The sequence below is a fragment of the Arvicanthis niloticus genome, chromosome 24 (genome assembly GCF_011762505.2).
Source record: "Arvicanthis niloticus isolate mArvNil1 chromosome 24, mArvNil1.pat.X, whole genome shotgun sequence".
Lineage (NCBI taxonomy): Eukaryota > Metazoa > Chordata > Mammalia > Rodentia > Muridae > Arvicanthis > Arvicanthis niloticus.
In genome coordinates this window covers 7,808,699-7,834,683 of record NC_133432.1, presented here as the reverse complement: position 1 = coordinate 7,834,683, position 25,985 = coordinate 7,808,699, and the positions used below count along the sequence as shown (strand labels likewise).

The following is a 25,985-nucleotide window of genomic DNA, read 5'->3' as shown; positions in this document are numbered from 1 at the left end:
CGAGGCCTAGAACATAATATTCACCTGACCCGCCCCGCGGATGAAATGGCAGCAACTTGCCTTTATTGTAATTTTTAATAAAGCCCGCATTAAGGCAGGAGCGCAACCATACACCCCATTTTTTGTATCACACACACTCTGGCTGCCCAGGATTCCAAGCCCACCACGGGAACGGGTTAAGTCATTCATCTGCTTGAGTCAGAGACCATGCCTGCTACCTATCCAGGGCTCTGCAAAGCCTCCGCCCATCAGGTCGCTTCCATCCACACTTTAGTTTTGACTCCAGGCGCCGCCTGGTGGCCGTTTGCGGAAGTGTCCTCCCAACTTCGGGATCCTGACTGCGGCATGGCTGCCCACAAATGTGCCTGACTCCAGAGACACCTGCCTCCGCCCCGTCCCCTTGGCCGATCGAGGATTCTTAAGACAGAGATGACGACGCTGCTGTGTCAGAGAACGTGGAGCCCGGCGTTTCGCCCACTCTCTCGAGGACGGCTGGATCAGGCTGTCACCGGGCAGCCCACGACCCGGAAGTAGCCCCGTGCGCGAGGCCCCCGTTGCCCAGCGCGGGCGCCGGGGGCGGAGCTCGGCGCCGAGGGAGACCGGGAGTCCGCGGCTCCGGCTGCGCGAGGTAGGGGCCGTCCGGGGCGCAGCCAGGCGGCCGCGATCTCCGCGGGACACGCTCCGCCGGGGCCCGAGGCGGCGACATGAGCGCCGCGGGGCTGCTGGCTCCGGCGCCCGCTCCGGCTGCAGCGCCGCCCGCCCCGGAGTACTACCCCGAGGACGACGAGGAGCTGGAGAGCGCCGAGGACGACGAGCGCAGCTGTCGGGGCCGAGAGTCGGACGAAGGTGCGGCGGGGATCGGGGCCCAGTGGCTGTGAGTCGGGGGGCTTGGGTGGGGGGTGAGAGTCGCCAGAGCTCTTCAGAGCCGGGGGTCCCTTTAAGACTGTCCCCAGCCCAGTGTCTCATTTCCGCACTTGGGTCGGAGTGATGCCCGCCTTGCCTTCCTCGCTCCCCAGCGTCTCAAAGTGTTTAAAGCCCTTAGCCCCACTTGGGGACCTGGGATCGGGCAGGTGTTAAGTATTCATTTGGCCGGCACCTCCTCCAGCTTTGTGACCTTAAAGCTGTCTTGTTTACCCACCTCCTGCGGAGTAGCTTGGAGTTCTCACTTCCTAGGTGTGAGGGTCAAATGGAATCCGTCCTGCCACTGTGAAGTGGGCCAAAGGCGAGGTCGGGATTTGTTTTCCGGACCGAGTAGTTTTGCATTTGCATTATCGCTCCTGAAGCCTCAGATCTCAATCTGGACCTGTTTACCCTTTGGCGAGTGTGAGGGACACCCAGAGGGATTGAGGAAGGAACTAAGTGGAGGAGAAGCTAGAAGCATAAGGGCAAGGGGCAAGGGGAGGCCTTTGTATGGGTGGAGTGGACAGTATTCTGGCACAAAGTCGGGCTGTAAAAAGCAAAAAGCTACCTCGACTGTTGAGGAGGTTCTTAGTCTCTCAAGTGCCTATTAACAGCTGACTGGCTCTAGACGGGACCTCCGTGAAAGTTTCTTCCACTGAAGGAAAGGGGGTGACTTCGTGGAGACTTGGGTCTGCCACAGCCTCTCAGACGTAGCAGCGTATGCAGAGCAGAAAGTTGAAGGAACCGAGTGCATTTATTTGGTTTAACTATGGTAAAAAAAAAAAAAGCAAGGTTTAGACTAGGAATTTTTCAACATAAAAGATGCACTTCTTGTAATGAACACCAGGGGGTGCAGTGAAGACAAAATTGATCCCCATCCAGGCCATTGGACTCAGATATTTGCTTAGATTTAGCAGTTTAGAACACTTACTGATTTTTCTGAGGGTCCAGGTTTGAATGATTTACAACTGTCTATATGTTGCAGGATATTTGATCACACTGTGAATCCAGAGATTGTGTATTTATTAAAAAAAAAAAAAAAGGACTGGCTTGGCTCATTCTTAGCACACACCCTCTGATTTGAATACAGACACGCCCTTAGTGCATATCTTTAATCCCAAACAATGAAGGGAAAGTTAGTTTGTAGAAGGAAGCACTCCAGTTTGAAAGTGATGTCCAGCTGGGCAGTGGTGGCGCACGCCTTTAATCCCCAGCACTTGGGAGGCAGAGGCAGGTGGATTTCTGAGTTGACGCCAACCTGGTCTACAGAGTGAGTTCCAGGACAGCCAGGGCTACACAGAGAAACCCTGCCTTGAAAAACCAAAAAAAAAAAAAAAAAAGGAAAAGAAAAGAAAGAAAGAAAGTGATGTCTAATTGAGTGTCAGACAAGGTGATGGATCAGAGAAAGATTTGACAGAATGGGATATAATCAACTCTCAGGAGATGGGAGGGAAAAAGGTACTTAAGAGAACAGCCCAGAGAAGAAAAGAAGGAAGCAGTTTTACTGGGACAGTGTGAGAGAGAACAAGCAAGCTAGACACAGAACGAGCCACAGAATGAGGAGGAGCCGAAGATAACGCCAAAGTTAGAATGAAGCCAGGCAGAGCCATCCACTAAGAAACTGAAGTCAGATGGAAACAAGACAGCCTGCAGAGGAGTTTGGGTCTGGACAGCAGCACTGAACCATCCAGTCAGAAAGAATAAGAAAGGGCGAGTTTATTCAGCAGTAGGTCTCAGAGGCTGAAGAACATTCTGGGCCTAGACTAGATGTACAGATGCTAGAGGCTTCCAGGACTAGGCCGGGGTTAGCATCAGAGGCAGTAAGCCTCAGAGATGACAAAAGCCGTCAGGTGAATAAAAGTTACATTTGCATCTTTAACGACAGCTCCAGCCATCATCTGACCTCCGTGGGTACCAGGCATGCAGGGGTGCGCCTACAGAACGTTCATACACATAACACAGATACAACTGAAAGTGTTCTAACTCACTGCTTTCTATATGTGTCTTCCTATATGAATTCATGTGTACCACATGTACAGGTGCCCTTTGAAACCAGAAGAGGGCGCCAGATCCCCTGGAACTGCAGTTCCAGGCCATTGTAAGCCATCTGATATGGGTGTTGGGGAGGCAATCCCATGTCCTCTGCAAAGAACAGTGAGCTCTCTTACACACTGGGCCATGCCTCCAGCCTTTTTGTTAAAATTTATTTAAGTACAAGGTTTTGAAACATTTAACAAAGTACCTTGCCCCGGCTCCTGTTTCGTTTGTTTGTTTGTTTCTTTAAGTACATTCTCAGCATAAACCCAAGTTGGAGTGGCATTTCTCTTTTTTGTTTTAAACACACAAACACGCATACACACACTTTTTTAATTAGTAGGCTTATGCAGACCCACATTGGATAGAAACTCATTCTTCTCCCAGAAGCCTGTTAATTGCACTGCTATGATTGTAACCGCCCGCTTCTCCCCTCGTTTCACCCAGACACGGAGGATGCCAGCGAGACCGACCTGGCGAAGCATGATGAGGAAGACTATGTGGAGATGAAGGAACAGTGAGTAGCCCCTGTGCCCTTTTCCCTGGAATACAGAGGCGGTTCAGTCTTCACAGAGACTCCTTTTGACCTCAGTGCTTGCACAGCAGGAATGTTTCTGTAATTTCCCTCTCAGGTCACATCGAAGAGCCTTCCGGTTAGGAACCTCTTCTGAGGCCAGGTTAGCAGGAGCCCTGATGGACATGGTGGGGCAGTAAGGCCTTTAGAATTACTGTGAAAACTGGTACCCAGGAAAATGGGTAGTAGGCCCCCAGCCCCTGTCCTACATTGTAGGCCATATGCTGGGTGTCCCGAGTGTCCTGGAGATCGAGGGAGCAGGCTACCACCACTTTCCCCCCACACCGTCTGTTTGCTCTCACACATGCTCATGAAAGCCCTTCCACCGTCTTCAGTCATAGTTAGCTAAAGCCCTGACTGTTTTCTGAGGAGATTCAGGTAGTTGTTTTGAGACTGGACTAGTCTCCAGTTCACAGAGTGCAGGGACTGACAGTGTGCACCCCCACAGTCTCCAGTTCACAGAGTGCAGGGACTGACAGTGTGCACCCCCACAGTCTCCAGTTCACAGAGTGCAGGGACTGACAGTGTGCACCCCCACAGTCTCCAGTTCACAGAGTGCAGGGACTGACAGTGTGCACCCCCACAGTCTCCAGTTCACAGAGTGCAGGGACTGACAGTGTGCACCCCCACAGTCTCCAGTTCACAGAGTGCAGGGACTGACAGTGTGCACCCCCACAGTCTCCAGTTCACAGAGTGCAGCGACTGACAGTGTGCACCCCCATAGTCTCCAGTTCACAGAGTGCAGGGACTGACAGTGTGCACCCCCACAGTCTCCAGTTCACAGAGTGCAGGGACTGACAGTGTGCACCCCCACAGTCTCCAGTTCACAGAGTGCAGGGACTGACAGTGTGCACCCCCACAGTCTCCAGTTCACAGAGTGCAGGGATTGACAGTGTGCACCCCCACGCCTGGCCTTTTTATTTTTTATTTACTCATTTTTTTTTTGAGACAGGGTTTCTTTGCATAGTCCTGGCTGTCACAGAACTTGCTCCTCAGACCAGGTTAGCCTTGGACTTAGAGACGCGCTAGTATTAAACACGCACACCACCACCACCCAGCTGTTGTTAGCTTTTAAAGAGAAACACAGCATCACCCATGAACATGAAGCAAATCTCGAGCCAGGCCATGTTGCCAGACCGGTGTCCTCCTACATCAGCCTTCCGAGTAGCTGAACCTCAGGTGGGTGCCGCTGTCCCACCCGCTACCTGATCTGTGCCCAGATGAATGGTTGTGTAGGCCGTGCTTGAGATAGGGTCACATGACGTTCAGGCTCATCTGGAAATCATTTGTCACCTAAGGCTGCCTGAACTCACATTCCCCCAGTGCTGGGTTATAGGTTTTGTACCACACCTAGTTTTTAGGAAGTGGTGACTGGGTCTATTTTGAGGCTCTTGGTTTTGAATCCTTAAGCTCCTGTAGGCTGGGTGGTCCCCGTATCATCCCTCTGGCTTCTCCTTTCAAATGTGCATGGTCATCTCTCTAGCATCATCTGTCATTTTCACCCCAGAGGAGCAACTCATCCAGGTGTGACCGCTGCTGGCCAAGGTCACATTAACCATTCACGTGTGTGCACTCAGCTGCACCTGACACTCTGCCTGGCCTCTGCTCTGCCAGCTTTTTACTGGGTGAGTCTGGCCTGCTTGAAACTTGTTCTCACAGACTCTTCTCCGTGGATGTGATGTTGGTGGATCTGGTCCCCACCCCCATCTCTTTCTCATTCCCCAAGCAGTCCCTTTCCAGGAGAGACTCAGAATTGCCTACTCCCTCTGTGTGTGTGCCGGGGACTTGGTCCCCTGGGTTCCGCAGACTTCTCCAATACCGTCCTCACCTGTCTTTGCCATGTTTCAGAATTGCTTTTTTTTTTACAAGATGTGTTTATTTTTCTTCTATGTTCATGGGTGTTTTGCCTATGTGTTGTGTGTCGTGTGTGCAGTACCTGGAGGGCAGAAGAGGGCCTTACAGAACTGGACTTACAGACTGTTGTCAGCTGCCACATGGGAGCTGGAACCAAACCCAGGTCCTCTGGAAGAACAGCCAGTGCCCTTAATTCCCTGAGCCATCTCTAGAGCCAGGCCCGCTCAGCAACAGTTTTAGACAGAAGCTTTTGATGACCATGCCTCCTTCATACTTACTGAGCTAGACAGCCACTGGGGCGAAACCTGCTTCCATCGTGCTGAACCTGAGTTGTGCATTAGGGCTCGCCCTCCCTCTGAGAGCAGCCATGGGCCTCTCACTGTTGTGAGGAGAGGGGTCTGTGTGTCTGTTGGCCTTTTTGAGAGTGAAAGGGTCTTGTTGAATCATGTTCTCCAAGGCCTTTGTTGTTGCCACTGAGAAGCTAGGGGTTGTTCATGTACAAGCAGAAGTATTGCCCCAGATGTGATATGCCCAGGCTCAGAGCTCAGACGGACTTGCTGGTGTGTGGTCCTCAGGTGGACGTCAGTGTGAGAGGTGCAAACCGGCCACATTGCTTTGTGTGCTCTGCCCTCACCCAGCCGGTTAAGGGTGAGGCTTAACTTTTGAGCCTGGATTAGCATTATTTTTCAGATCCTGGAAAGGTAGTGGCTTTCATGTGACAGAGCGAGTTGTGGACCTGGCCCTTACACAGCTGCACTGTCTGTAAACAGGTTTGCTAAGGGTGCCTTATTCCAACCTTTGCAGTCCCTTGGAATACACCTGTCTATGAATTCTTGTGCACTTGAGGGTTAAACCGTGCTGCACTGTGGCTGGCAGACAACAGCTTGCAGGGATTGGCTCTCCTTCCACTGTGCTACTGGTCCCATGTGGGGAACCGACAGAAGGCGCTATCATCCTAGCAGCCATCTTGAGCCATATACCCTGACAAGAGACTTGTTTACAACAGCCTACAACAGCTGAGCACACTCCGATAACATCTTGTTTTAGATACCCAGGATCTTCCCTTGGGTGTGTGAGATTTAAAGGTGTGAGACTTAAGGTCGTGGCTTAGAAGTGAGACATATAAAAGGCAAAAGGCAGACAGAAAAAATTATTAGACACTTGTACTTGGAAGAGTGCTTGAGACTTGAGGCAGGTAACTTGGAACTGGGAAAGAGACTAGCAACTTAGAACTAGGACTAGGACTTGAGACTTGGTGCCGAAGCCCAGGACCTGAGACTTGGTACTAGGAACTAGGGACTTGGAGAGAAGAAGAGAGACTGAAGAATAAACGGGATTGAATCACACTCTGTCTGGTCTCCATTCTTTGCGTCCGTCCTTATTCTCTCTCACTTGCTGAACCCTGACCTGAGGACCGGAGCAGCTTGGGACAGTACGAGCCAGAACAATTTAGCCCCCAAGGCTTTCGGCAGTGTGGGTTCCAACATTGATAGAGTGGTCCCCGACATTTTGGCCCCCAAGCGTGGGGCAGAGCGGTCTGCAACAGTCCCAGGGGTGGAACTCGGGTCGTTAGGTAGAGCTGGTGGCGAGCGTTCTTGCCCTGTCTCCTCAGCCCCCTTTTGTCATTCTTGCTCTGCTCTTGCTTATGTTGCACTGTAGGTATTCGCTAGTGCCTGCGGCTCTCTGTGCAGTTCACACTTGAGAGGTGCAGGAGGTGTCTCTTTGTGATCTCTTTACCTCAAACCTCTTCAGCCTGATTCCCTTCTCTGCCCTGAAGACCACCGAATGCATCTCCAGGACTGCCTGCTCCTTCCTGTGAGCTGAGTCCTTCCTCTCTTGCAGGATGTATCAGGACAAACTGGCATCTTTGAAGAGGCAGCTGCAGCAGCTGCAGGAAGGTAGGTGTGCTATTGCCCCGAGCTCCACAGTGGCCCCTGCTGCAAGAGCAGCCTCTGCTGCAAGCCCTTGAAGTCCGAGAGTTTCACTTCTGTCTGGGAGTGCGGGTGAGGGTTGAGTCTGGTCTGTTTCAGTTATCTGTACATGTTCTGTTGTCTCTTACCAACTAGTGAGTTCCTGGCTTTTGTATTTCACTCTTTTCAGTATGGAAGGCTCTCTTGAAGTTTCCCTTGGGGCCTTGGGACATAGATTGAGAACCACCATACCTAAGATAGACTTTGTCTTTTAAGAGGCTCTGGTGGGTCAGCAAGCTGGCTCTGTGAGGAAAGGAGCTTGCCGCCAAGCCTCATGACGTGATTATGATCCCCACAGTTCACTGACGCCAAACAATGTCCTCTGACCTCCAGGCACACACACAGGCATGTGCACATGCAAATGGAGAAAAACATCTCTAAGATAGGGGGCATTGTTACCAAAGGAATTAAGTTTTCTCTTCTTCCTGAGCCCAGCCCATGCTTCACCACAGTGCTCTCTCTTCATGTGAAATTGAAGACATGGCAGTGCCTTCCAAGTATGGTGGCCACTAAAATCTTGGCAGCCTGAGACTGAGGGCCAGTTCTCCAAGATCTGGCAATACAGTGTCACAGTTCTCTAAGGAATGTGACTCTGGGGCATGACCCACCTCCTGCCTCAAGGAAGAAGGGACTGTGGCCGAGCATTGGCCGCAGCCTGAGCAGAGCAGCTGCTGGCTCTGCAGCACCTTGAAGGTCTTAGGGTCCCTGTCAGTGTCACTGCTTCCCATCGGTGCCTCCTTGCCGGGAGATGCGCTCCTGAGCCCTGGACTTCTGCCAGCTACCGTGACAGCAGGCGCCTACTACAGATGGGGGCTCATCCCAGCTGCCTTGGTGGGGGGTTGAACAAGCAGGGGTTTCAGGGTCTGTACCTGCACCATCTGACTGCCGTGAGCCTCTCGACTGAGTCATGTTGAATTGACTAAGTGATCTGGTTCCTCAGTTTTATTATCAGTGCTAACGTAACCCCCACTTGGGTGCCGGCCACTGTGTTACTGCTGCAGAGGCAGAGTTCCTACCACCCCACAAAGCTTTCCTGGATAGTTACGACCTAGATCTCACTGCAAGTGAAAGAGCCTTCCCAGGAGAGTGAGGCCCATGGTCTTAGACCACAGGGCCTGGTGCTCGGTGTCACCTGGTGTCCTTGCCCATTTACTTGTTCTCATACCCTGGGGGACGTCCGGGGAGGGGAGCTCTGCGTCCCTAGAGTGTGTCCGCTGTGTGCCTCCTCCCTGGTACAGGCCTCTCTAGGTGGCTCCTTGCTAGAAAGGGACTTAGGAGAGGCAAGTGTGCAGGGATGACTCCAAGTCTCTACCCTGTGACTGCCCCATCAGGTACGCTACAGGAATATCAGAAGAGGATGAAGAAGCTGGACCAGCAGTACAGAGAGAGGATCCGGAACGCAGGTCAGTGCTCCAGCTCAGGCCCAGAGAGTGCAAACCCATCACACCCGAACCTTCCACTGGGAGAAAGGTGAGCCCAGGCTGCCCTTACATAAGGCTGCTCTCCGTCCTCCAGGAGGCAGGGCTTCTGGGCGACTCCTCGCTCTGGTCCACTCGGTGGAGGAGGCTGGCCTCCATCACTCCTTGATTAGCTTGTCTGTACCTGAGATGAGGGGCGTGGCCTTGTGTTGGCCTCCGTGTATTTCAGGCTCTCAGCTGCATGGAATGCCACTGGTCTAATGGACAGTGTGTGTTCAGGGCGCTCAAGCATTGTGCACATTGGTACTTTGAGCAACCAGCACATCGTCTGTGCCTTTAGGAAACTCACCATTTCATTGGCCAAAGGTACCGAGCTACATACAATTAAGGAGTGGCAGGAGTTAAGGGCCCATGCAGAAGGTTTCCGGGCTCACGGTTCCCCAGACTGGAGTGACCCTGGCTTCTGCTCTGAATGCTTTCCATCAGACATAGTGTCTGGGCTCTTAGTCTGAACTCTGCAAGTCTGAAAGCTCCTTGGGGTATGTGTAGATGTGTTTGCACAGGTAAATGGGCCGTTAGATTTGAGGTTTGCAAAAGAGACCACAGACCAGAAGTTTCTGGTCTGCTCATGCTATTTGTGAACCAAATGTAGTAGGCTCACACTAACCTGGAGACAGAAAGCCCCAGATACATTTTGCAGTAATTGCCATCTTTTTCAGAGCCGACAGCATCCTTGTGGGGGATGCTGGTCTGTATTCGGGTCTCTAGAGGAAGAGAACAGATAGAATGAGCCTGTGTACACACAGAGGGTTGTTAGAGCGTCCTAGGGGCTGTGGTCCAGCTCGTCCAATGATGGCTGTGTGCACCAGGAAATCTGAGAATCCAGTAGTTGTTCCAGGCTGGGTGTCTCAGCTGGTCTTCTGTGTACACTGGAATCTGGAAGAAGTAGGCTCTAATGCCAGTGAAGGAATGGACTAGTCAGTGAGAGCGAGGGCAAGCAGGCAAAGAGAGCAAGCATCTTTTCATGTCCTTTATAGAGGCTGCCACCAAGAGTTATGGTCTGGATTAAAGGTGGATCTTCCTGTGGTGGCTGTTCCTAGTTGTCAACTTGACTGTATCTGGAATGAACTACAATCCAGAATTGGAAGGCTCACCTGTGATCCTGATCGTGAGGCACAGTGGCTATGAAAAGCTTAGGCCCAGGCAAGGTAGTACATGCTTTTAATCCCAGGAGACTAAGGCAAGTCCCAGATCTAGACGTGCGGCACACACCTTTAATCTGGGCCACACCTTCTGCTGGATACATAAGGACATTGGAAGAAGGAAGGCTCACTCTTCTTCACCTGCTTGCCTTGTGAGACTGAGCAACTGCTAGGTCCTTGGACTTCCATTCACAGCTGCTGCTGACCATTGTTGGGGAGTTGGACTACAGTCTGTAAGTCATCAACACAGTCCCTTACTGTATAGAGAATATCCATAAGTTCTGTGACTCTAGAGAACCCTGACTAATGCACTTCCTAACTCAGAGGATCCAGATTAAAGGTGGGTCTTCCCATTTCAAATACTTTCAAAGAAAAATTTCTTACAACACACCCAGCCACTTGGGTTTTAGTTAATTCCAGATGTAGCCAAAATGACCACCAAGACTAGCCATCACATAGGCATTTACTAGTTGTTGGCACACAGTAGGCCCTGAGGAAGCCTAGAGTAGAGCTTGATGAATTTGCTTCTGTTGAGGAAGGCCTCAGGAAGCAGGGTGCCTTGGAGCTGGAATTTGAGAGAATGACCAGAGTTAAATTCCAGCCAAGCCCTCTGGGGGATTCTTGAGAGGGGCCTGCCTTGTCATGTATAGACCTCCCTTGGAAAGCTTCCATGTGGAGTCTGCCTCTAAGGTGACTGTATTGTGTCTCACTGTGCTGTCTGTCCTCTGGGTGGGCCTGAGTGAGAGCATTTTGTCAGTGAGGTAGAACTGCCCAAGCCTCTCAGTGAATCCCAACACTCGTATCTAGAAAGATGGCGGCTGGCGAATCTTAACTGTGTTTTCCTCTCTTTCAGAGCTCTTCCTCCAGCTGGAAGTAAGTACCCGGGATCCTTTGCGTTTGTAGGCTCCTTGGAGAGTCTGACTCTTGGCTTGCTGGCCTTGCTGTCTGTCAGCAATTGGACAGTTTGGGAAGTCACCACAGCTCACTTGGCTGCAGATGCTAATGCCTGCTCAGACCCCCATTCACTCGGGAGTATGTGTGGTCCCTCCCAAGCACACTGGGTTAAGATGCTGCCCCTTGGCGGTCCTTTCTTGTTTTTTTTTTTTTTGTTTTTGTTTTTTTTTTTGTTTTTTGAATTTAAAATGTAATTTATGTATGTATGTGCCTCTGGAGGCCAGAAGAGGGTGCTGGACCCCCCCCCCCAAGCTGGAATTACAGGCAGTAGAGAGCCACCAATGTGGGCACTGGGACCAGACTCAGGTCCTTTGGAGGGGCAGCGAGCTCCCTGGTAACCCATCTGTCTAGCCCACAGTCTGTCCACTGACCTTTACCTCATATTATGACCTGGAATAAGCCTGGTGCTTTGCAAGTTCCCCATAGCTCCATCTCCGAGTTGGCTCCACAGCCCTGTCTTGTGTTCGTGGGTCGTAAGGCGAGGTGGAGTCAGCGTCTCCTTTCAAGTCACAGACAGTTTCGTGCTGTGGTGCTGGGACAAGGGCCTGGCTCTTGGATGATAGGCTGCCCTTGGGGCCAGTGGGACATGCAAGGTGCTTTTTGGTTTGTCACATTCAAGTTACTGGAAGGTGTTTTCACTAAAATGAGTTTGGCGCGTGCAGCCGTGGCCTGGCAGAGTATATATGTTCCAGTGACAGCCCACAGCCATCACCCAGGACAGTGGTGAGGTTTTACCAGCGGGCTTTTAGGCAGTTCTTTCTTTTATTGATAGCTTAATTTTGATGCTTGAGTACTCAAGGGTTCAGGCGCCTAATTAATGGTGCATTGCTTTTGTTCTTATGGAGCAGTGGTAATAGCACGCTGGCTGGCTTTAGTGTCACGCAATTGATTTTGAATGCAGAAACTTCCCCTGCAATGGGTTGTTTTCACTTGAAATTGTGTTCTTCCAAAAGGAGCAACCCCAGCTCTCGGAGAGGAGAGACTCTAAAGCCTCGGTGGACTCATGGTGGGGGAGGGGTGGGCCAGGTGGCAGGCAGCACAGTGCTTTGGAAGCCAGTGCTGTTCCACGGCCAGGTTTGGGGGCCAGGTTTGGGGACCGGTTGGCATTGTCCCCAAGACCTCTGGTCCCATGGGTCTGTGGGTGAAATTAAGTCTCAGGCTTTCTCTGCTCCTGAGGTCAGAGCTGGCCTGGGGCTGGTGCCCACCCCACCTCAGCTGCATGTCTTTCGGTCAGACGGAACAGGTGGAGAGGAATTATATTAAAGAGAAGAAGGCGGCGGTGAAGGAATTTGAAGACAAGAAGGTGGAGCTGAAGGAGAACCTGATCGCCGAGCTGGAGGAGAAAAAGAAGATGATTGAGAATGAGAAGCTCACGATGGAGCTGACGGGAGGTACAGAAGCCGGCCCGGGCTGCCTGGGGGTCACGTGACAGGCGGGACACATGCAGGCTGTTAGAAGCAATTGCACACTCAGGCTCGTGCCTTACCTGGCTCCTTGTCTGCTGCGTTGTGTCTTACATTTGAGTTTCTTAGGGGGCCACCTGGAGATTGCTGTCCTTACAATTAGAAAAGAGTGTTGTCCTCTGACGTCATGAGGAAGGTAGATGGGGCCTCTCTTCCCCCAGGCTGTGCTATGAGGCTCAGAGCCAGAGAGTCTTTCAGGGTGATGAAGCTTAGAAGTCTCTGGGGCAGCTGTATTTTGAGAGTCTGGTTCCTTCCTACTAGCTGGGATCTGATGTCCCTTGAGCTCAGTAGGTTACAGACAGGTGGGGGAGGGGCAGGCAGCAGGGCCGACCCTCCCTCTGCTGTCTGCAGGCTGCCGAATCACAGGATAGAAAGCATTGGCAGGAACCGCCATTTCAGAACTTGGCAGGGTCTTCATTGCAAGTCAGCACTGAATTTGCCACATGGCCATACAGGTGCTGTGTTCTTCTGTACACCCTGAAACGTAGTCTTTGTCATCTGTCCAGAAGGTTCTGGGGCTCTGGGATAGCTGATTTTAACAGCGCTCTGTAGAACATCTGGGTTTTCAGGAATCAGAAAGTGGACAGCTACAGCCATGGGTCCCTCTGTGCCCGCACTGTGGACCAGCTTGGCCATCCCATCCACTCGGACGGACTCCCCTCCACAGGTCCCCATGACAGTGAGGCAGGCTCTGGTGGGGGAGGTAGGGGAGTGAGAGTTTTGAAAACCTGCTCAGAGCTTGTGAGAAGGCACGAGTGCAGCTCAGAAACATGAGGTGGGTGTCGGTAGCGCCGTCAGGCCGCCTGCTTACCTGTCAGTGCTGTTTCTGTCAGGCGGCACCATGGCTGCAGTCAGGCACCAGTCCCCCCACCTGTTTTGAGCCTCGTGCTGTTTTCTTGATGGTGGTTGTGACTGGCATTGAGGCCTCATCACTTCCGCAGAGCCTCCAGCTGTTCAGGAGCTGCCATTAGGCTGGTGGGAAACCCGCCCCATCTGCAGGGAAGGACATGCTCACCTTATGTGTGCTTGGTGTCCTAGTTACTGACAAGCATCAGGCCCTGGCCAGGTGGTTTTATAGCCAGCTTCTGAACTGAGACGGGAGGCAGGAAAGACACAGACGGGGAAATCATTTGTATTACAGGAAAGCAGATAGCAGAGCATTTAAAACCGCCTCGCCTGTGGGTAGAAAGGTACCAGTGTCCTTCCTCACGCCATTTGGTACCTTGGCATGGAGAGCGCTGGCGGTGGAGCGTGGGAGGGAGGCACTGAAGCTGGAAGGATAATGGCTTCCACAGATGGTGCTGCCATGGTGTTGGGTGGATGGAAACAAGCTGACTGCTTCCAGCTCCGTCCACATAAGTAAGCAATGTCTTAAAATGGCCTCTTCAACCTCGAGATGTCCCTTAAAAAGTCGAGGAGAGGCCAGCAAAAGAGGCCATAGGAAGCAAGTGTTTTGGGCCGTCTGCTCTGTCACTTATGAACCAGGATCCGTGGGAGTAGCAAGAGACACTCGTTCTCCTCAGCCTCCTAGGCACACCAGGGCCAGTTGTTCATGCAGTCGCTGTGTGCCGAGCTGGAAGTGGAGCTGCTGTGCCAGCTGCCTCGTGCAGACTCAGCTCACCTGGGGGCTGCTGGGGGTCTGGCTGTCTTGTCCACCCCCGGGGCCTGCCCATGGGCTGTTGGGCCACTCTCTGGTGAGCAGAGTGGACTGATGTGAACCTGTGATATTGAGGCCAGGGTTGTAAGTGACCCAGACACCCAGGCAGATCTCATGCCCTTTAAGGCATCACGAGTGTTAAACCCATTTTTTTTTTCTCAAGATTTATCTTTGTATGTGTGTGTGTGTGTGTGTGTGTGTTTACCCACTTGTGTGTGCACATGTTTATGCCACATGCTTGCAGTTGCCTTGATCCTGGAGGAGGGCAGCAGATGCTTTGGAGCTGGCATTAAGGGTGGTTCTGAGTTGCCTGAGGAGGGACTGGAAACTGAACCAGGGTCCTCTGCAGGAACGGCTGCCTTTGCAGCCCAGGCTTGATCACTTTAATCTGCCTTCCCTTTGACTAGGCAGCCATTTTGTTGCCGCTTGGCTTTTGTTGTTTCCTGACATTTGCTCACTAGGGTGTCGCTAACCCTCCAGCCCCTCCCTGTTGGAAGCTACTCACGGTCTCAGTAAAATCCATTAGAGCGCTCCTTCCACCCCTCTGAGTCAGGAAGGTCAGGTTGCTCACTGATCTGTCCTGGAGGAGGCAGTATTTGGAGAGTTCCCAGACTTCCCAGGTTTAAGGTGAGGTAAAGATGTGTCAGGCTCGTTGTAGTCTGGCTGTATGAGGCAGCGCCCGATGCGCCAGTGAAAGGGGCTTTGGAAGTCGGGAAGATGCACATGAAGAACTGCGGAGAGGGAGGGGACGAGGTGACCTGACCTGGGGTGAATGGGCTCCACCTAAATGGCAGCCCCTTGTCCTGGGCAACTTTCTTCTGGCGGCTAATTGCTTTGACACTGACAGTCTCAGCACCCAGAGACTATAGTCACTGCTATGCAGGAGGACGGTGGACTCATCCCCTCATCGGGATGGAGCTTCACAGTGACCTCCTCCCATGTCTCCCGGTCTCTGCCTCTGCTCTGGGGTTGGCTCACTCCCTTAGACTCCTCTTAGAAGAGAGATGGGTGAGCCTGCTTTATGGTTAAAATACGTTAAAGGGAAGTTTGAACGGCAGCTGGGGAGGGGCAGGAAGTGAGTGAGCAGCCTCGGGGTGCAGAGCAAAAGGCCTGTTACTGTGGGGCTCCTGTTGCCAGGCAGCGCTCCAGGGGATGCTCCAGACTGCCTAGCACCCACTGTGTCTTCAGGGTTCCCTGGCAGACAGGCCCTGCACTGCCTGGGGTCCCAGCTCTGGTGGATTTCCTGGTGAATGGATGGATAGGACCTGGACTGTTGAAGGAAGATCCAGTGGGACTCTAGGTAGTGCCTGTCTCACAGAAGCTGGGGAGGCTTCCAGTGCAAGGCAGTTGGGTTAACTGTTTGGAGGTTACATGACTGAGACATGTCCTGCTCAGGTGTCTTCTCCAGCGTTGTCACACTCCAGGGTGTGGGCTTCCAACCTGGGAGTTGGATTTTGTGCTGCCCTAGTTGAGCTCTCGGGCTCGCTGGCCAGACTCATAGAAGCTGACGTTTGAAGCTTGGAATAGCAGGTCTTGCTGGTTTTAGCAGAATCAGACCCAGGTGCCAGGCTAGCCCATCCCCCCTGGGGAGAGCAGATCTAAGTGGCTGCTGCTGGGGGAGGAGAGATTTCCCTGTGTGGAGTCCATCCACCCAAGCCTCCTAGAGAAATCCAGAATGAAAGGTGGCCCCATTTCCTGTCTTTGTATCAGTCTTGACCTCTGGTAGATACAAAAGGTTATGAAGAAGAAAGTCGAGAGTGTGTAAACAAAGACTTCATATAAAACCATGCCGAGGGTCAGTGGCTTTAAAGGGCTTCCTATGTCCACGGGCTTCAGCACCCAGCCTCTGTGGGAGGGAGCAGCAAACCTGAGGCCCTGCCTGATCTCCAGCCTCTTTATAGCCTGTGACTGTGGCTCTTCAGCCAGCGTGACTCAGGTAAGATCAGACAGGGCCTGCAGCCTGGCCTGGGCATCTGCCTGGCCTCGTACATAATAAGCATGCTTGGTCACACAGCTGTGATTGGGGTGTCCGTGGGACACGTTCTTACACTGCAGGGACTCCAGCTGGCCTCAGGGGCAGTTGGCTAGATTTACCCCTTCCATTCTTGCCACAGATTCTATGGAAGTGAAGCCCATCATGACCAGAAAATTGCGGAGGCGACCAAACGATCCTGTCCCCATTCCAGACAAGAGGAGAAAACCGGCTCCTGATATCCGTCTGTGCTGAGCTTAAATTATGAAATCCTGTTCTTACCGGCTCGGTTGTATGCAGGGTCATAATCTCACAAAACAGGGGCAATACTTGCTCTCACACCCCCTTCAAGCTCAGGGCAGCTTACAGTGAGATGTGTAAACTGAGGACAGCACTGCTTGCTGTCGTCCCAGTTACCTCCCTCTGCCTACTGGGCTACAGACTGCCCTGGCCCCAGTTATCTGACTATAGTACTGGGCTGCAGACTGCCCTGGCCCCAGTTATCTGACTATAGTACTGGGCTGCAGACTGCCCTGGCCCACCAGTTATCTGACTATAGTACTGGGCTGCAGACTGCCCTGGCCCACCAGTTATCTGACTATAGTACTGGGCTGCAGACTGCCCTGGCCCACCAGTTATCTGCATCTGCACTAGTGGGTTGTAGACTGCTCTAGTCTACCAGTTAGATGCTTCTCTCTATACTAGTGGGTTGTGTACTGCCATGGTCTACGAGTTACCTGCCTTTACACTAGTGGGTCGTGAACTGCACCACAAGTAGGTAGGGTGTTCATGGGAAGATGCTGTGTAGCCACAGACATGGCCAATGGGCCAGCATGGAGTAGCTCTCTTCGGGAGGTTAAATGTAGCAGTTTGCCAGAGTGGTCTGTACTTGGGGTGCGACCAGCAGAAGGAAGGCGTGCTCCAGGCCTTTCCCCTCACAGCATGATCTGAGCCTAGACTTCCCTTATATGTCTGGGAAGCTTGTGAGCGGCAGTGTTTTCTACCCTGAGATGAAATTGTCACCTTACTGTTTTGTGTTCCCACCACTGCCGACATCTGCTGAACAGCTTCCCTTCCCCTCAGAGCAGTTTGCACGGGGGGCATGTTGAGTTCTTCTCTATGCCTGATGACTTTCAGCATGAGAGTCAGCTTTTTAAGGAGGCAAGTTCTTACCTTGAGAACAGCCTTTATGTAGCCTGGGCAGTGCCAGTCCCAAAGTGTTGAGTGTTGTGTACCTTTGTCTCCTCGGAAGCCGTGTGTTCCACACACCTTCTTTAACTCTCCAAACCTCAGCTAAACTACTTGTTAACTGACGAGCAGATCATGGAGGACCTGAGAACGCTGAACAAGGTACAGTGGGGTGTTTGAGAGCTCACGTGTGACGTAAGTTCCTGTCACTTGTTAAAGTCACCATGACATCTCTGATGCTTTCAGTTGCTTCTAAGATGATTTTCTCTGAGACGTTTTTGTTGTTATTCTTCCTACAGCTTAAGTCACCCAAGAGACCAGGTGAGTGCCCGATGACATATTACCAGTCTTTGTACCCTGTCATTGGAAAAGCGGATGTGAGATTTCCAGGAGTGTATTATGAGAAGTCATGAAAAAGACAGGAAATCATAATGTGTCTCTCCCATGCTGTTTCTTTATAAGCCAGCTGTGCTGTTTTGTCTTTCCTTAGGATTTATTTTAAAGGAGACCTTTGGTTGGCTCTCGAAGGTTCCCTTCTGTGTGGGTGTCGGGTGGGCACTAGGTTCAGGACCATTTCCTGTTCCAATCATGAAACCATAGGGAATTTCGATGGCTTGGGCTTTCTGGAGCTCTGCCCTGGCATTGTTAGTCTAGGGATGGTCTGATCCTGGTGAAGCCCCCTGGCTGCCCCTAGTCCTCATTAGTAGACCATACACCCTTGAAACATTCAGGAATTGTTGAGTGAGCTATGCTGATTTGGTGTCCACACTAAGTGTAGAATTAGTGTGGTGACCTGTCAATGAGGGGTGACCAGATTGCAGAAATTGATGCAGTCAACACCAATGGCCCCCGTAAATAGCTAGTGACCTCTATGGATAGGCAGAGGCCCCTGTGAATAGCCAGAGCCCCCTGTGGATAGCCAGCAGTCCTGAGGATAGCCAGCAGTCCACGGATAGCCAGTGGCCCCTGTGAATAGCCAGTGGCCCCTATGAATCGCCACTGCACCCAACCCAGGCAGCACGGTGACTTTGCTTCCATATACAACTGAAGGACTTGCAGGTCGGAATTGTGGCTGCACTGGTGCATCCGTTCCTGCGTGGCATTTCTGGGCCTCTTGCTCAGGCCCAGGTTCACTTGTCTGCTTGTCATCTTGGCATCTCTAATTCCTCCAGCTTCCCCGTCCTCTCCTGAACACTTGCCTGCCACACCCGCAGAGTCTCCGGCCCAGAGATTTGAGGCTCGGATAGAAGATGGCAAACTGTACTATGATAAAAGATGGTGAGTAGTGAGGCGCGTGGGCTGCTCGCGGCGGTTTGGAGGGTTGGGGCTGGGCGAGCCATGATGTCTCAGTATTTTCTCAGCTTTGTATATTAGTGTAATCTTTGGGTGTGCCGAGGCTCAAACCCATGTGCTGAGTGAGGTTCTCCTTGAAGACTGAGGGTCTCTGTGAGGTCACTGACAGCAGTGTTTCTCCGAGTGTGAACCCTGGTGCTTTCTGCATCATGTTGCTGTCTCCACACTAGAGTTTTTGGCTGTCCCCGTCTAGCCATGACAGGGTATATGCCCCCTTCCACACCCTCTTCTATGTTAAAGGTGACAGGAGAAAAGGATTTTGTGATCTAACCAGGCTAGAGGGCTCTGCTACCTGAGCCGAGTGGGAGCTCTTCTCAGTGCTGCAGGGTTCTCATAGGGTAGACGCTCTTCTTAGACACTCTTGTCACTTTTCAAGGTGTTCCAGGAAGCGGAGTTGGGAAATTATATCCTAAAACACTTAGATGAACCGTTCCGGTTGCCTGGGACTTTCATTGAAAACAATAGAGAGGAACCTGAGAAGCTCATACATTTATTCATTCAACAAACACTGGTTAGATATCCCAGGTAGTACATCACTCCTGCCATCCTTCCAGGGCTGCTGTTCCACGTTCCTGTGCGGTCAGGCGTGTACGTGGACATGGCTGTACGGAGGAGGCCTGGCTCGCTAGAGAGCTTCTGCCGTCACTGTTTATAACAGCCTGGTGACCTCTCCTGTTTCGGTGTTTTATTTAGCTAGAAATTGACAAGTTAGTGGTGGTATGGCCTTGTGAGTTGATGGCAGTCACAGAGTCACAGGCTGGCTCGTTAGCTGCTATGTCTAGTCATCCCTCGCTGCCATGGCGGGTCCCAGGACCTCAGAAGCCCAAATCCTGATGCTCAGCTCTCTGCATCAGACTACAGTGTGTACATAAAGACCAGTCCTGGGGCTGCTGAGGGGGTGGTGCCTGAGCAAGCTGTCCCTTTGGCCTCCCATATGTGACATGGCATGTGTGTGCACATTCATATTCTCTCTCTCTCTCTCTCTCTCTCTCTCTCTCTCTCTCTCTCTCTCTCTCTCTTCTTTTTATTGAGACAGGGTTTCTCTGTGCAGCCCGGGCTGTCCTGGAACTCACTCTGTAGACCAGGCTAGCCTCAAACTCAGAGATCCACCTGCCTCTGCCTCCCAAGTGCTGGGATTAAAGGCGTGCGCCACCACTGGCCGGCAATCACACGCCATCTTTCTTATATCAACTATGGTACAGATTTGTAAATAAGCTCTGTTGTTTAATGCCCAGTATTAGTGTCACTTTGACAGTGGGGCTTACTTTCTGAGGCTCGTGTTAATACAGATAGTGTTTTCCCCGTTGGCCGAATCCGAGCTGTGGACCCTTCCATGCAGACTGTTCCGTAAGGAGCATAGAGATCAAGTTGGGCCTGAGCAGGGCCTGTTTTAGTGTTTGTCAGTCCGCTGCAGGTCGTGCGTGTTCCTGTCTTGGCCTTGTTTGTTGCTTGTTACTGCCACCACTAGGTGGCAGGCCCTAGTTGCTTAACACTAGGGGCAAAGTGAGATTTTTTTTTTAAAAAAATGTTTGTAATAATGAAAACGAAATAGCCTTTAAAGATCAGGCCTGCGTATAAGAATGGCCTTGGGGACGGTGAGATTTATGGCTAGCGGTTCTATGGATCTGAGTTTTCCAGCCGATGTGATATTTCAGACAGCATTCATTTTGTAACTGTGGCCTCCACTCTCCGTCTTTCTGGACTTTGTCCTGAGACTTTGAAATATCTTGAGGAGGAAAATATAGTAAAATCTACCTACATACCTACCTACCTACCTACCTACCTATCATCTACCTACCTACCTACCTACATACCTACCTACCTACCTACCTACCTATCATCTACCTACCTACCTACCTATCATCTACCTACCTACCTACCTACCTATCATCTACCTACCTACCTATCATCTACCTACCTACCTATCATCTACCTACCTACCTACCTACCTATCATCTACCTACCTACCTACCTATCTATCATCTCTCTCTTCTTCCTCCCTCTTTCTTTCTTTCTTTCTTTCTTTCTTTCTTTCTTTCTTTCCTTCCTTCCTTCCTTCCTTCCTTCCTTCCTTCCTTCCTTCCTTCCTTCCTTCCTTCCTTCCTTCTTTCTTTCTAAAAAGAGGAAGGCACGCCGCCGGCATCTGGTCCTCTCAGCACAGGCGTCTGGTTTGAAGTGTCAGAACTCAAGTGTTCTGCATGTGAGCAGAAAGACAATGTCACCCAAACATTCTCTTTGCTGAATTTTGAAGTTGTTTTTGTGCTGTTACACACATTTCGGGATGCCATTTTCTTTCTTGGTCTAGTGCTCTCCCCTTTGAGTCTAGAGTCAGTCCTTTGGAGACAGTGGCAGCTGGCCCTGCCCTGGCCCGTTCTTACTGCAGGGGTTTGGGAAGCCCTGCCCCAACTTGCCCAGAACTAGCCTGCCATCACACACACACACACACACACACACACACACACACACACACACACCCTGCCATCAGGCCCCGTGCTCTGCTTTTATTCCTTTGTCTATGGAAGCTTCCTCTGTGCTCCCTTCTGTAGACACAGCCCTGGCTGACAGAGCTTCTGGGTCCTGATGTCTTTCTAGAGGAGGGGTACAAAGCATGTTTCTTCGGGGCTTTAATGACGTCAGTAGGACAGTGCGGGTCAGGGCTCCATCCTGGCGTGGTCGAGCTGCGTTCCGCCTCTGCCTGGGTCCTCTGCTTTCCGTGGCATTCAGTGTGCGCTGTCAGTTTGCCTGATGTTGTGATGCAGAATAGTGACCCCTCACAGAAGACATTCTGGAGAGAGATGAGTGTGTGTGTGTGTGTGTGTGTGTGTGTGTGTACACTTTCTCTCTCCCACCCTCTACCTCTTCTCTTCTTGCCCATCTTTAAATCTGGAGCTGCCAGTGTGCCCAGAGGTGGAGTCACTCCTCACTGAGTAGATGAACCTTCTAGCTCTCACCTGAATGCAGGGCCTGTCTCCAGTGGCAGTGTGGTCCTTTGAGACTCCAGAGCTGTGGAGTGGGTCAGGTTTTGGAAAATGAAGTTAATTTTAGTATGACAATATTAGGATTTTTGGTAGTATGTAAGATTCAGTTGCTTTTTCCCTGCTCTATGTCCCCCCTTTGGACCTACCTTATGGTTCTGTGTTCCCTGTCCCTATTGTCTCCATTACCCTGCTCAGAGGGAGCTTTCCATACCTCTCTGCATAGGAAGCGTGAGCGTGAGGGCCTCTGTTTGCTTCCCGAGTACCCATGTAAAAGGCTAGGCATGGTGGCACGTGTTTGTCACTGTGTGTGGTACTGGGTGCTGGGAGGCTGCGGCAGCGCCCCTCTGGGACTCCCCTGCTGCCAGCAGGTCTAGCAGAATCAGAGTGTCCAGGTTGAGTGAGGGACCCTGTCTCAAAGAAACAGTTATTGATGACATCAGTGTCAAGGTGGAAGCCTGCCTGCCTGCCTGCTTTCCAAAGCCCGTGCTTGGTTGCTGAGACTCCTGGAGTGATGGTTTCTGTCACTGGGGTGTTTGTTTTCCTGCCCTTTCCTCTGTCCTGATATTTTTGTTTGTGTCCTGGTTTTGGCAGGTACCACAAGAGCCAGGCCATCTACCTGGAGTCTAAGGACAACCAGAAACTGAGCTGCGTGATCAGCTCGGTGGGAGCCAACGAGGTAGGTGTCCGAGAGCAGGCTGTTCTGAGAAAGGTTGAGAGTACAGCAGACTTGACAAAAAGCCCCGCCCCAGAAGTGCAGAGGAGTCCTGTCTCCTGTTGGGGGGTGGGGGCTCAGCACTGGGGGCTGAGCTAACCCTGAAACCATCAGCAGCACCCTTGAGCCTCCCTGCCTGCCTGAGCCAGGCCCTGCAGCTATGTATGCTCTGGGTCCAGAGAGCAAGAGGCGGGTGAGCACTCTGGTGCCCTCTGGTGGCTTCATACGTTCCTACACACCAACAGACTTGTCTGTGAGGACTAGTGAGTCACTGGGCATGAGGCCCTGTACCAGAGTGCTCAGTAAATGGGTGTTGGTGTCGCTGGTCGGCCACTCCTGGCTGTTCGTCCAGTCTGACATGCCCTGCTGTGCCTCTGAATGCCGAGCTGCCAGGCGATCCTCTCTGCATGCTAAGCTGCTGTGTGCTACCTGAGGACGCTTGCACTGCCCTGGGGCTCCTGCCGGCCCTTCATTAGGAAGATGTCAGCAGTGTCTCACACCATTACAAGTTTTTAAAAGTCTGAAACTTTGATGGCTGCATCGGATTGATCTTTTATCAGTCGCAAATGTCTGCAGAGAAATTGATTTTTATGTGTCTCTCCTCTGTTAGTGATTTGTGCCTGTGCACGGCAAATCTAATGAAACCGGATTATGAAATAACTTAAGCCGCTGGAATTCTCTCAGCTTCCTGAATCGAAAATGCTCTTAAATGCGGCCAGTTTGCAAAATGATAGTTTGCTTGGAAGTTGGAGACAGGCTTGGATAAAGGAGTGCCATTCTTCCCTAGGCTGCTTATGAGAGTTGCCTCTGAGCCAGAGCTGTGCCGGCGTCCACCAGACAGACACGGTGCTCTGCAGCCAAGAGGGCCTGTGATTGTATGCTGGGCTGCTCTGCAGAGCACACAGGCCTCTGTGGAGCCTAACGTGAAGACCATCACATTCTATCAGAGGCTGCCAGTGTGGTCCAGTGACCCAGTGGTGCTGAGGGGCTCCCAAAGGGACGAAGCCTCAGGGGGTCACAGCTCTGCACCTTGTGATGGAGGGGCAGCCTCAGTCCTTGGGAGTGCTCCAGCCCGGGTTCAGACCCACTGCCACATACTCTGGAGCTGCTTGGCCTTTGTGGGCACGTTTGGCTGGTGGGTCAGCGGGTGGGTGACTCAGCAGGTCAGTTTTTGGTTTAAATGGTCTAGCAGGGGCTTCAGCTTGTTCCAGTTTAAGCTACGTGTTCTACTTATATTTTCCGGTCACTCATTACTCACTATAAATGGAGGGAGACTGAGAATAAAAGGACAGCCTGCAGCCTGAGGGGAGCAGAGCCCTCTCTGCAGAGCCCTGTGAGGGGAAAGCTTGCTACAAACCTTGCTTTAGGCCATTTAGTTTCTCAAGCCATGGAAAGCCAGTGAGGAGAGGTATTGTGAGTGAAGCACCCCAAGTGTACCCCACGGGGGCCAAGGAGCTGTTGAGGCAGGGGGACTATTGGTAGGCTAAGTGAGGGGATTTTCTTGGGGCAAGGAATATATTTTTAAATTGCTTTGAAAAGTTGTTGCTCCTGAGTGCGCATCTTTCTGGTGTTGGAAAGTATCACCAAGTCCAGAGTCCTGGTGGCTGAGCCGACACGGAGCCCGCACTATCAGAGGCACAGGCACTGGCTGATTCTCCACAGTGGTCAGGCCCCAGGGGCTGCTTCTAGAGCCGGGTGCTTGGATGGCCCCTTCAGGCAGACACGGCCCACACCCAAGCTGTGCAGGAGTCGCCTCTCTCACCCTCCCTGGTCTTGTCCCCACAGATTTGGGTGAGGAAGACCAGCGACAGCACCAAGATGCGGATCTACCTGGGCCAGCTGCAGCGTGGGCTCTTCGTGATCCGCCGGCGGTCAGCGGCTTGACTTTCTACGCGCTTCCTCTTCCCCTGACCCTTTTTCTGGAGTGGTTTTTATTTTTGTTTTGTTTTCTTCTTAATAGAAAATTCTTAACTTACCGGGACTAGCTCCTTGGCCTGGGACATGGAGAGCACTGTGGAGTCTTCAGGGCGCTCACATGGCCGCCACCTCCATCTCTGTACCGCTCTTTCCTGCCTCGGCCTCTTCCAGAACTCAGTCACCAGAGACTCTTGCTTTCGGAGTACTGGGGCTCATCCACCCTCCCTGAACCCCTCTCTTGTCTTGTTTTGTTTATACTTGATCCTTTTTCAGACCTCCTTTGAGTTTGAAGGGAAACTCATTTTAACAATTATCTTTAGGTCTTTGAAGAGCAGTGGGTGTCCTTTCCCGCCTGAATCTGATTGGTGGATTGTGTGTGCCTGCTGCCCAGAAGCATGGGGCAGGATTCTCCTGACTCTGCTTTCTCAGAGAAATAAATGATATAGAACATCTCCTCTGCCTTGGGCTTCTATTCCGCTGACTGAGTGTCTTCACCTTGGACACTGCAGCCATCGGATAGGACTGGGGCATGGGCCCTAACAGAGTGGAGGAGGTAGACATTTTCAGAGGTTTCCATCTGTAATCCCTCTCTCTAACTCCCAATGGCTCCAAGTATCTGTCAGTGCCCCACTGTGGTGTGGGTTTGCTCTTCCCCAGAGCTGAGATGGCAAGGTGGGTACCACACTGACCAGTATGTGCCTCGCTCTTGTAGCTGGACCAGCTGCGGTACTGAGCTGTTCAGAACCCCCATCCTCCCCGGAGGTTTGTCCCACGTTAGTCACAAGGAGAGCTCTGTTAAGCTGCAGCCACCAAGTCTGTTGCTTGAGCCCCAGCGAAGCCACGGCCCTCTTCCTCCCTGGGCCTGCAGTTGGAGACATGGCTCGTGTGGCTGGCAGGGGTTCCTTATGCTCTAGCTGCCCCATTGCCATGGGTGAAGAAGTGGATCAGAGCGACTGTCACCATCTCTGGGCGATCAGCAGGTTGTCCACACCTTGTGTTCTTAGCCCCTTGGACTCCGTCTGTGTCGCCTCTTGGTGTGGAAAGTCTCCATGGAAGACTGTACAGCCACCGTTGATTTAGAGCCGCTCTGCCCTGAGATTTGTAAGAAACGAGGATAAACGATGATGTTTATTAACTACGTTGCCAAGTCGTCTGTTTTTTCTCTCCCTTCTGCCTTCCTCCACCCCACTCTCACCACGGGTACTGTAGGGATCCCCACATCTTTGCCGTGAACCCCACTCTTCCATGCTCACCGCAGTGAACCCCTTCTGGGAGCTCCCATGATGAAACCCATTTCCATGTACCTGATGTTTGTCACCAAGGGTGTTAGGACACTTTAGCTGTTACCGTCCTTGCCTGCCTTGGGCTCTAGCTCTGTATATGGAAGTGTGTTCTCATAGCAAGGGGCTGTACCCCACGGGGGGGGGGGTGCTCTCTCCACTCCACTGTGCCTGGCCGTCACGTTGTACTTTGGTGAACTCCAAGGACTGGGATGCAGGCCCCTCCGAATTGTGTGACTTGAGAGGTCACCCAAGGCCATGCTCACACATGGTTTTGACCTGCACTGCTTTCCCAGCGCCCTAAGAAACCTCATTCGTGGCAGTGAGACCGGACGGGGACTTGTGATGGAGCCTTGGAAACAAACATTCCGGATCCTTAGAACGCTTGAGCTTCCTAGTCCTTCTGGAGGTGGAATGCCTGCAGTTTTGTTGAGGGCTCCATTGGTGGACAGAGTCCTTCAGTGAGGGGCCGAGGCTTCCAGGGGAAGCAGATGGAGGCTGGCCTTCAGCCTGGTGGCTGCAGGTACACTCAAATCCAGCCGTCCCCAGGCAGCTCAGA

General features: G+C 52.0%; 1 protein-coding gene across 1 annotated transcript; it reads left to right on the top strand.

Moving 5' to 3' along the window:
* Positions 1–564: 564 nt before the first annotated feature.
* Suds3 (SIN3A corepressor complex component SDS3) lies at positions 565–25,281 on the top strand. Its single transcript, XM_076922571.1, has 13 exons — positions 565–846; positions 3,382–3,451; positions 7,205–7,260; positions 8,664–8,735; positions 10,806–10,825; positions 12,141–12,297; positions 16,141–16,236; positions 17,287–17,348; positions 17,486–17,507; positions 18,359–18,464; positions 22,109–22,193; positions 24,015–24,100; positions 24,190–25,281. The coding sequence occupies exons 1-13, from the start codon at positions 705–707 to the stop codon at positions 24,212–24,214; spliced, it is 999 nt and encodes a 332-aa protein (XP_076778686.1). The 5' UTR covers positions 565–704; the 3' UTR covers positions 24,215–25,281.
* The last annotated feature ends 704 nt before the right edge of the window (positions 25,282–25,985 follow it).

Bases quoted from the DNA above. Each gene is read 5' to 3' on its own strand.
- Suds3 (XM_076922571.1), top strand. From the start codon at position 705: ATGAGCGCCGCGGGGCTGCTGGCTCCGGCGCCCGCTCCGGCTGCAGCG. The intron at 847-3,381 runs GTGCGGCGGGGA...CGTTTCACCCAG, and splicing joins GGGCCGAGAGTCGGACGAAG to ACACGGAGGATGCCAGCGAG. The intron at 10,826-12,140 runs GTAAGTACCCGG...TCTTTCGGTCAG, and splicing joins AGCTCTTCCTCCAGCTGGAA to ACGGAACAGGTGGAGAGGAA.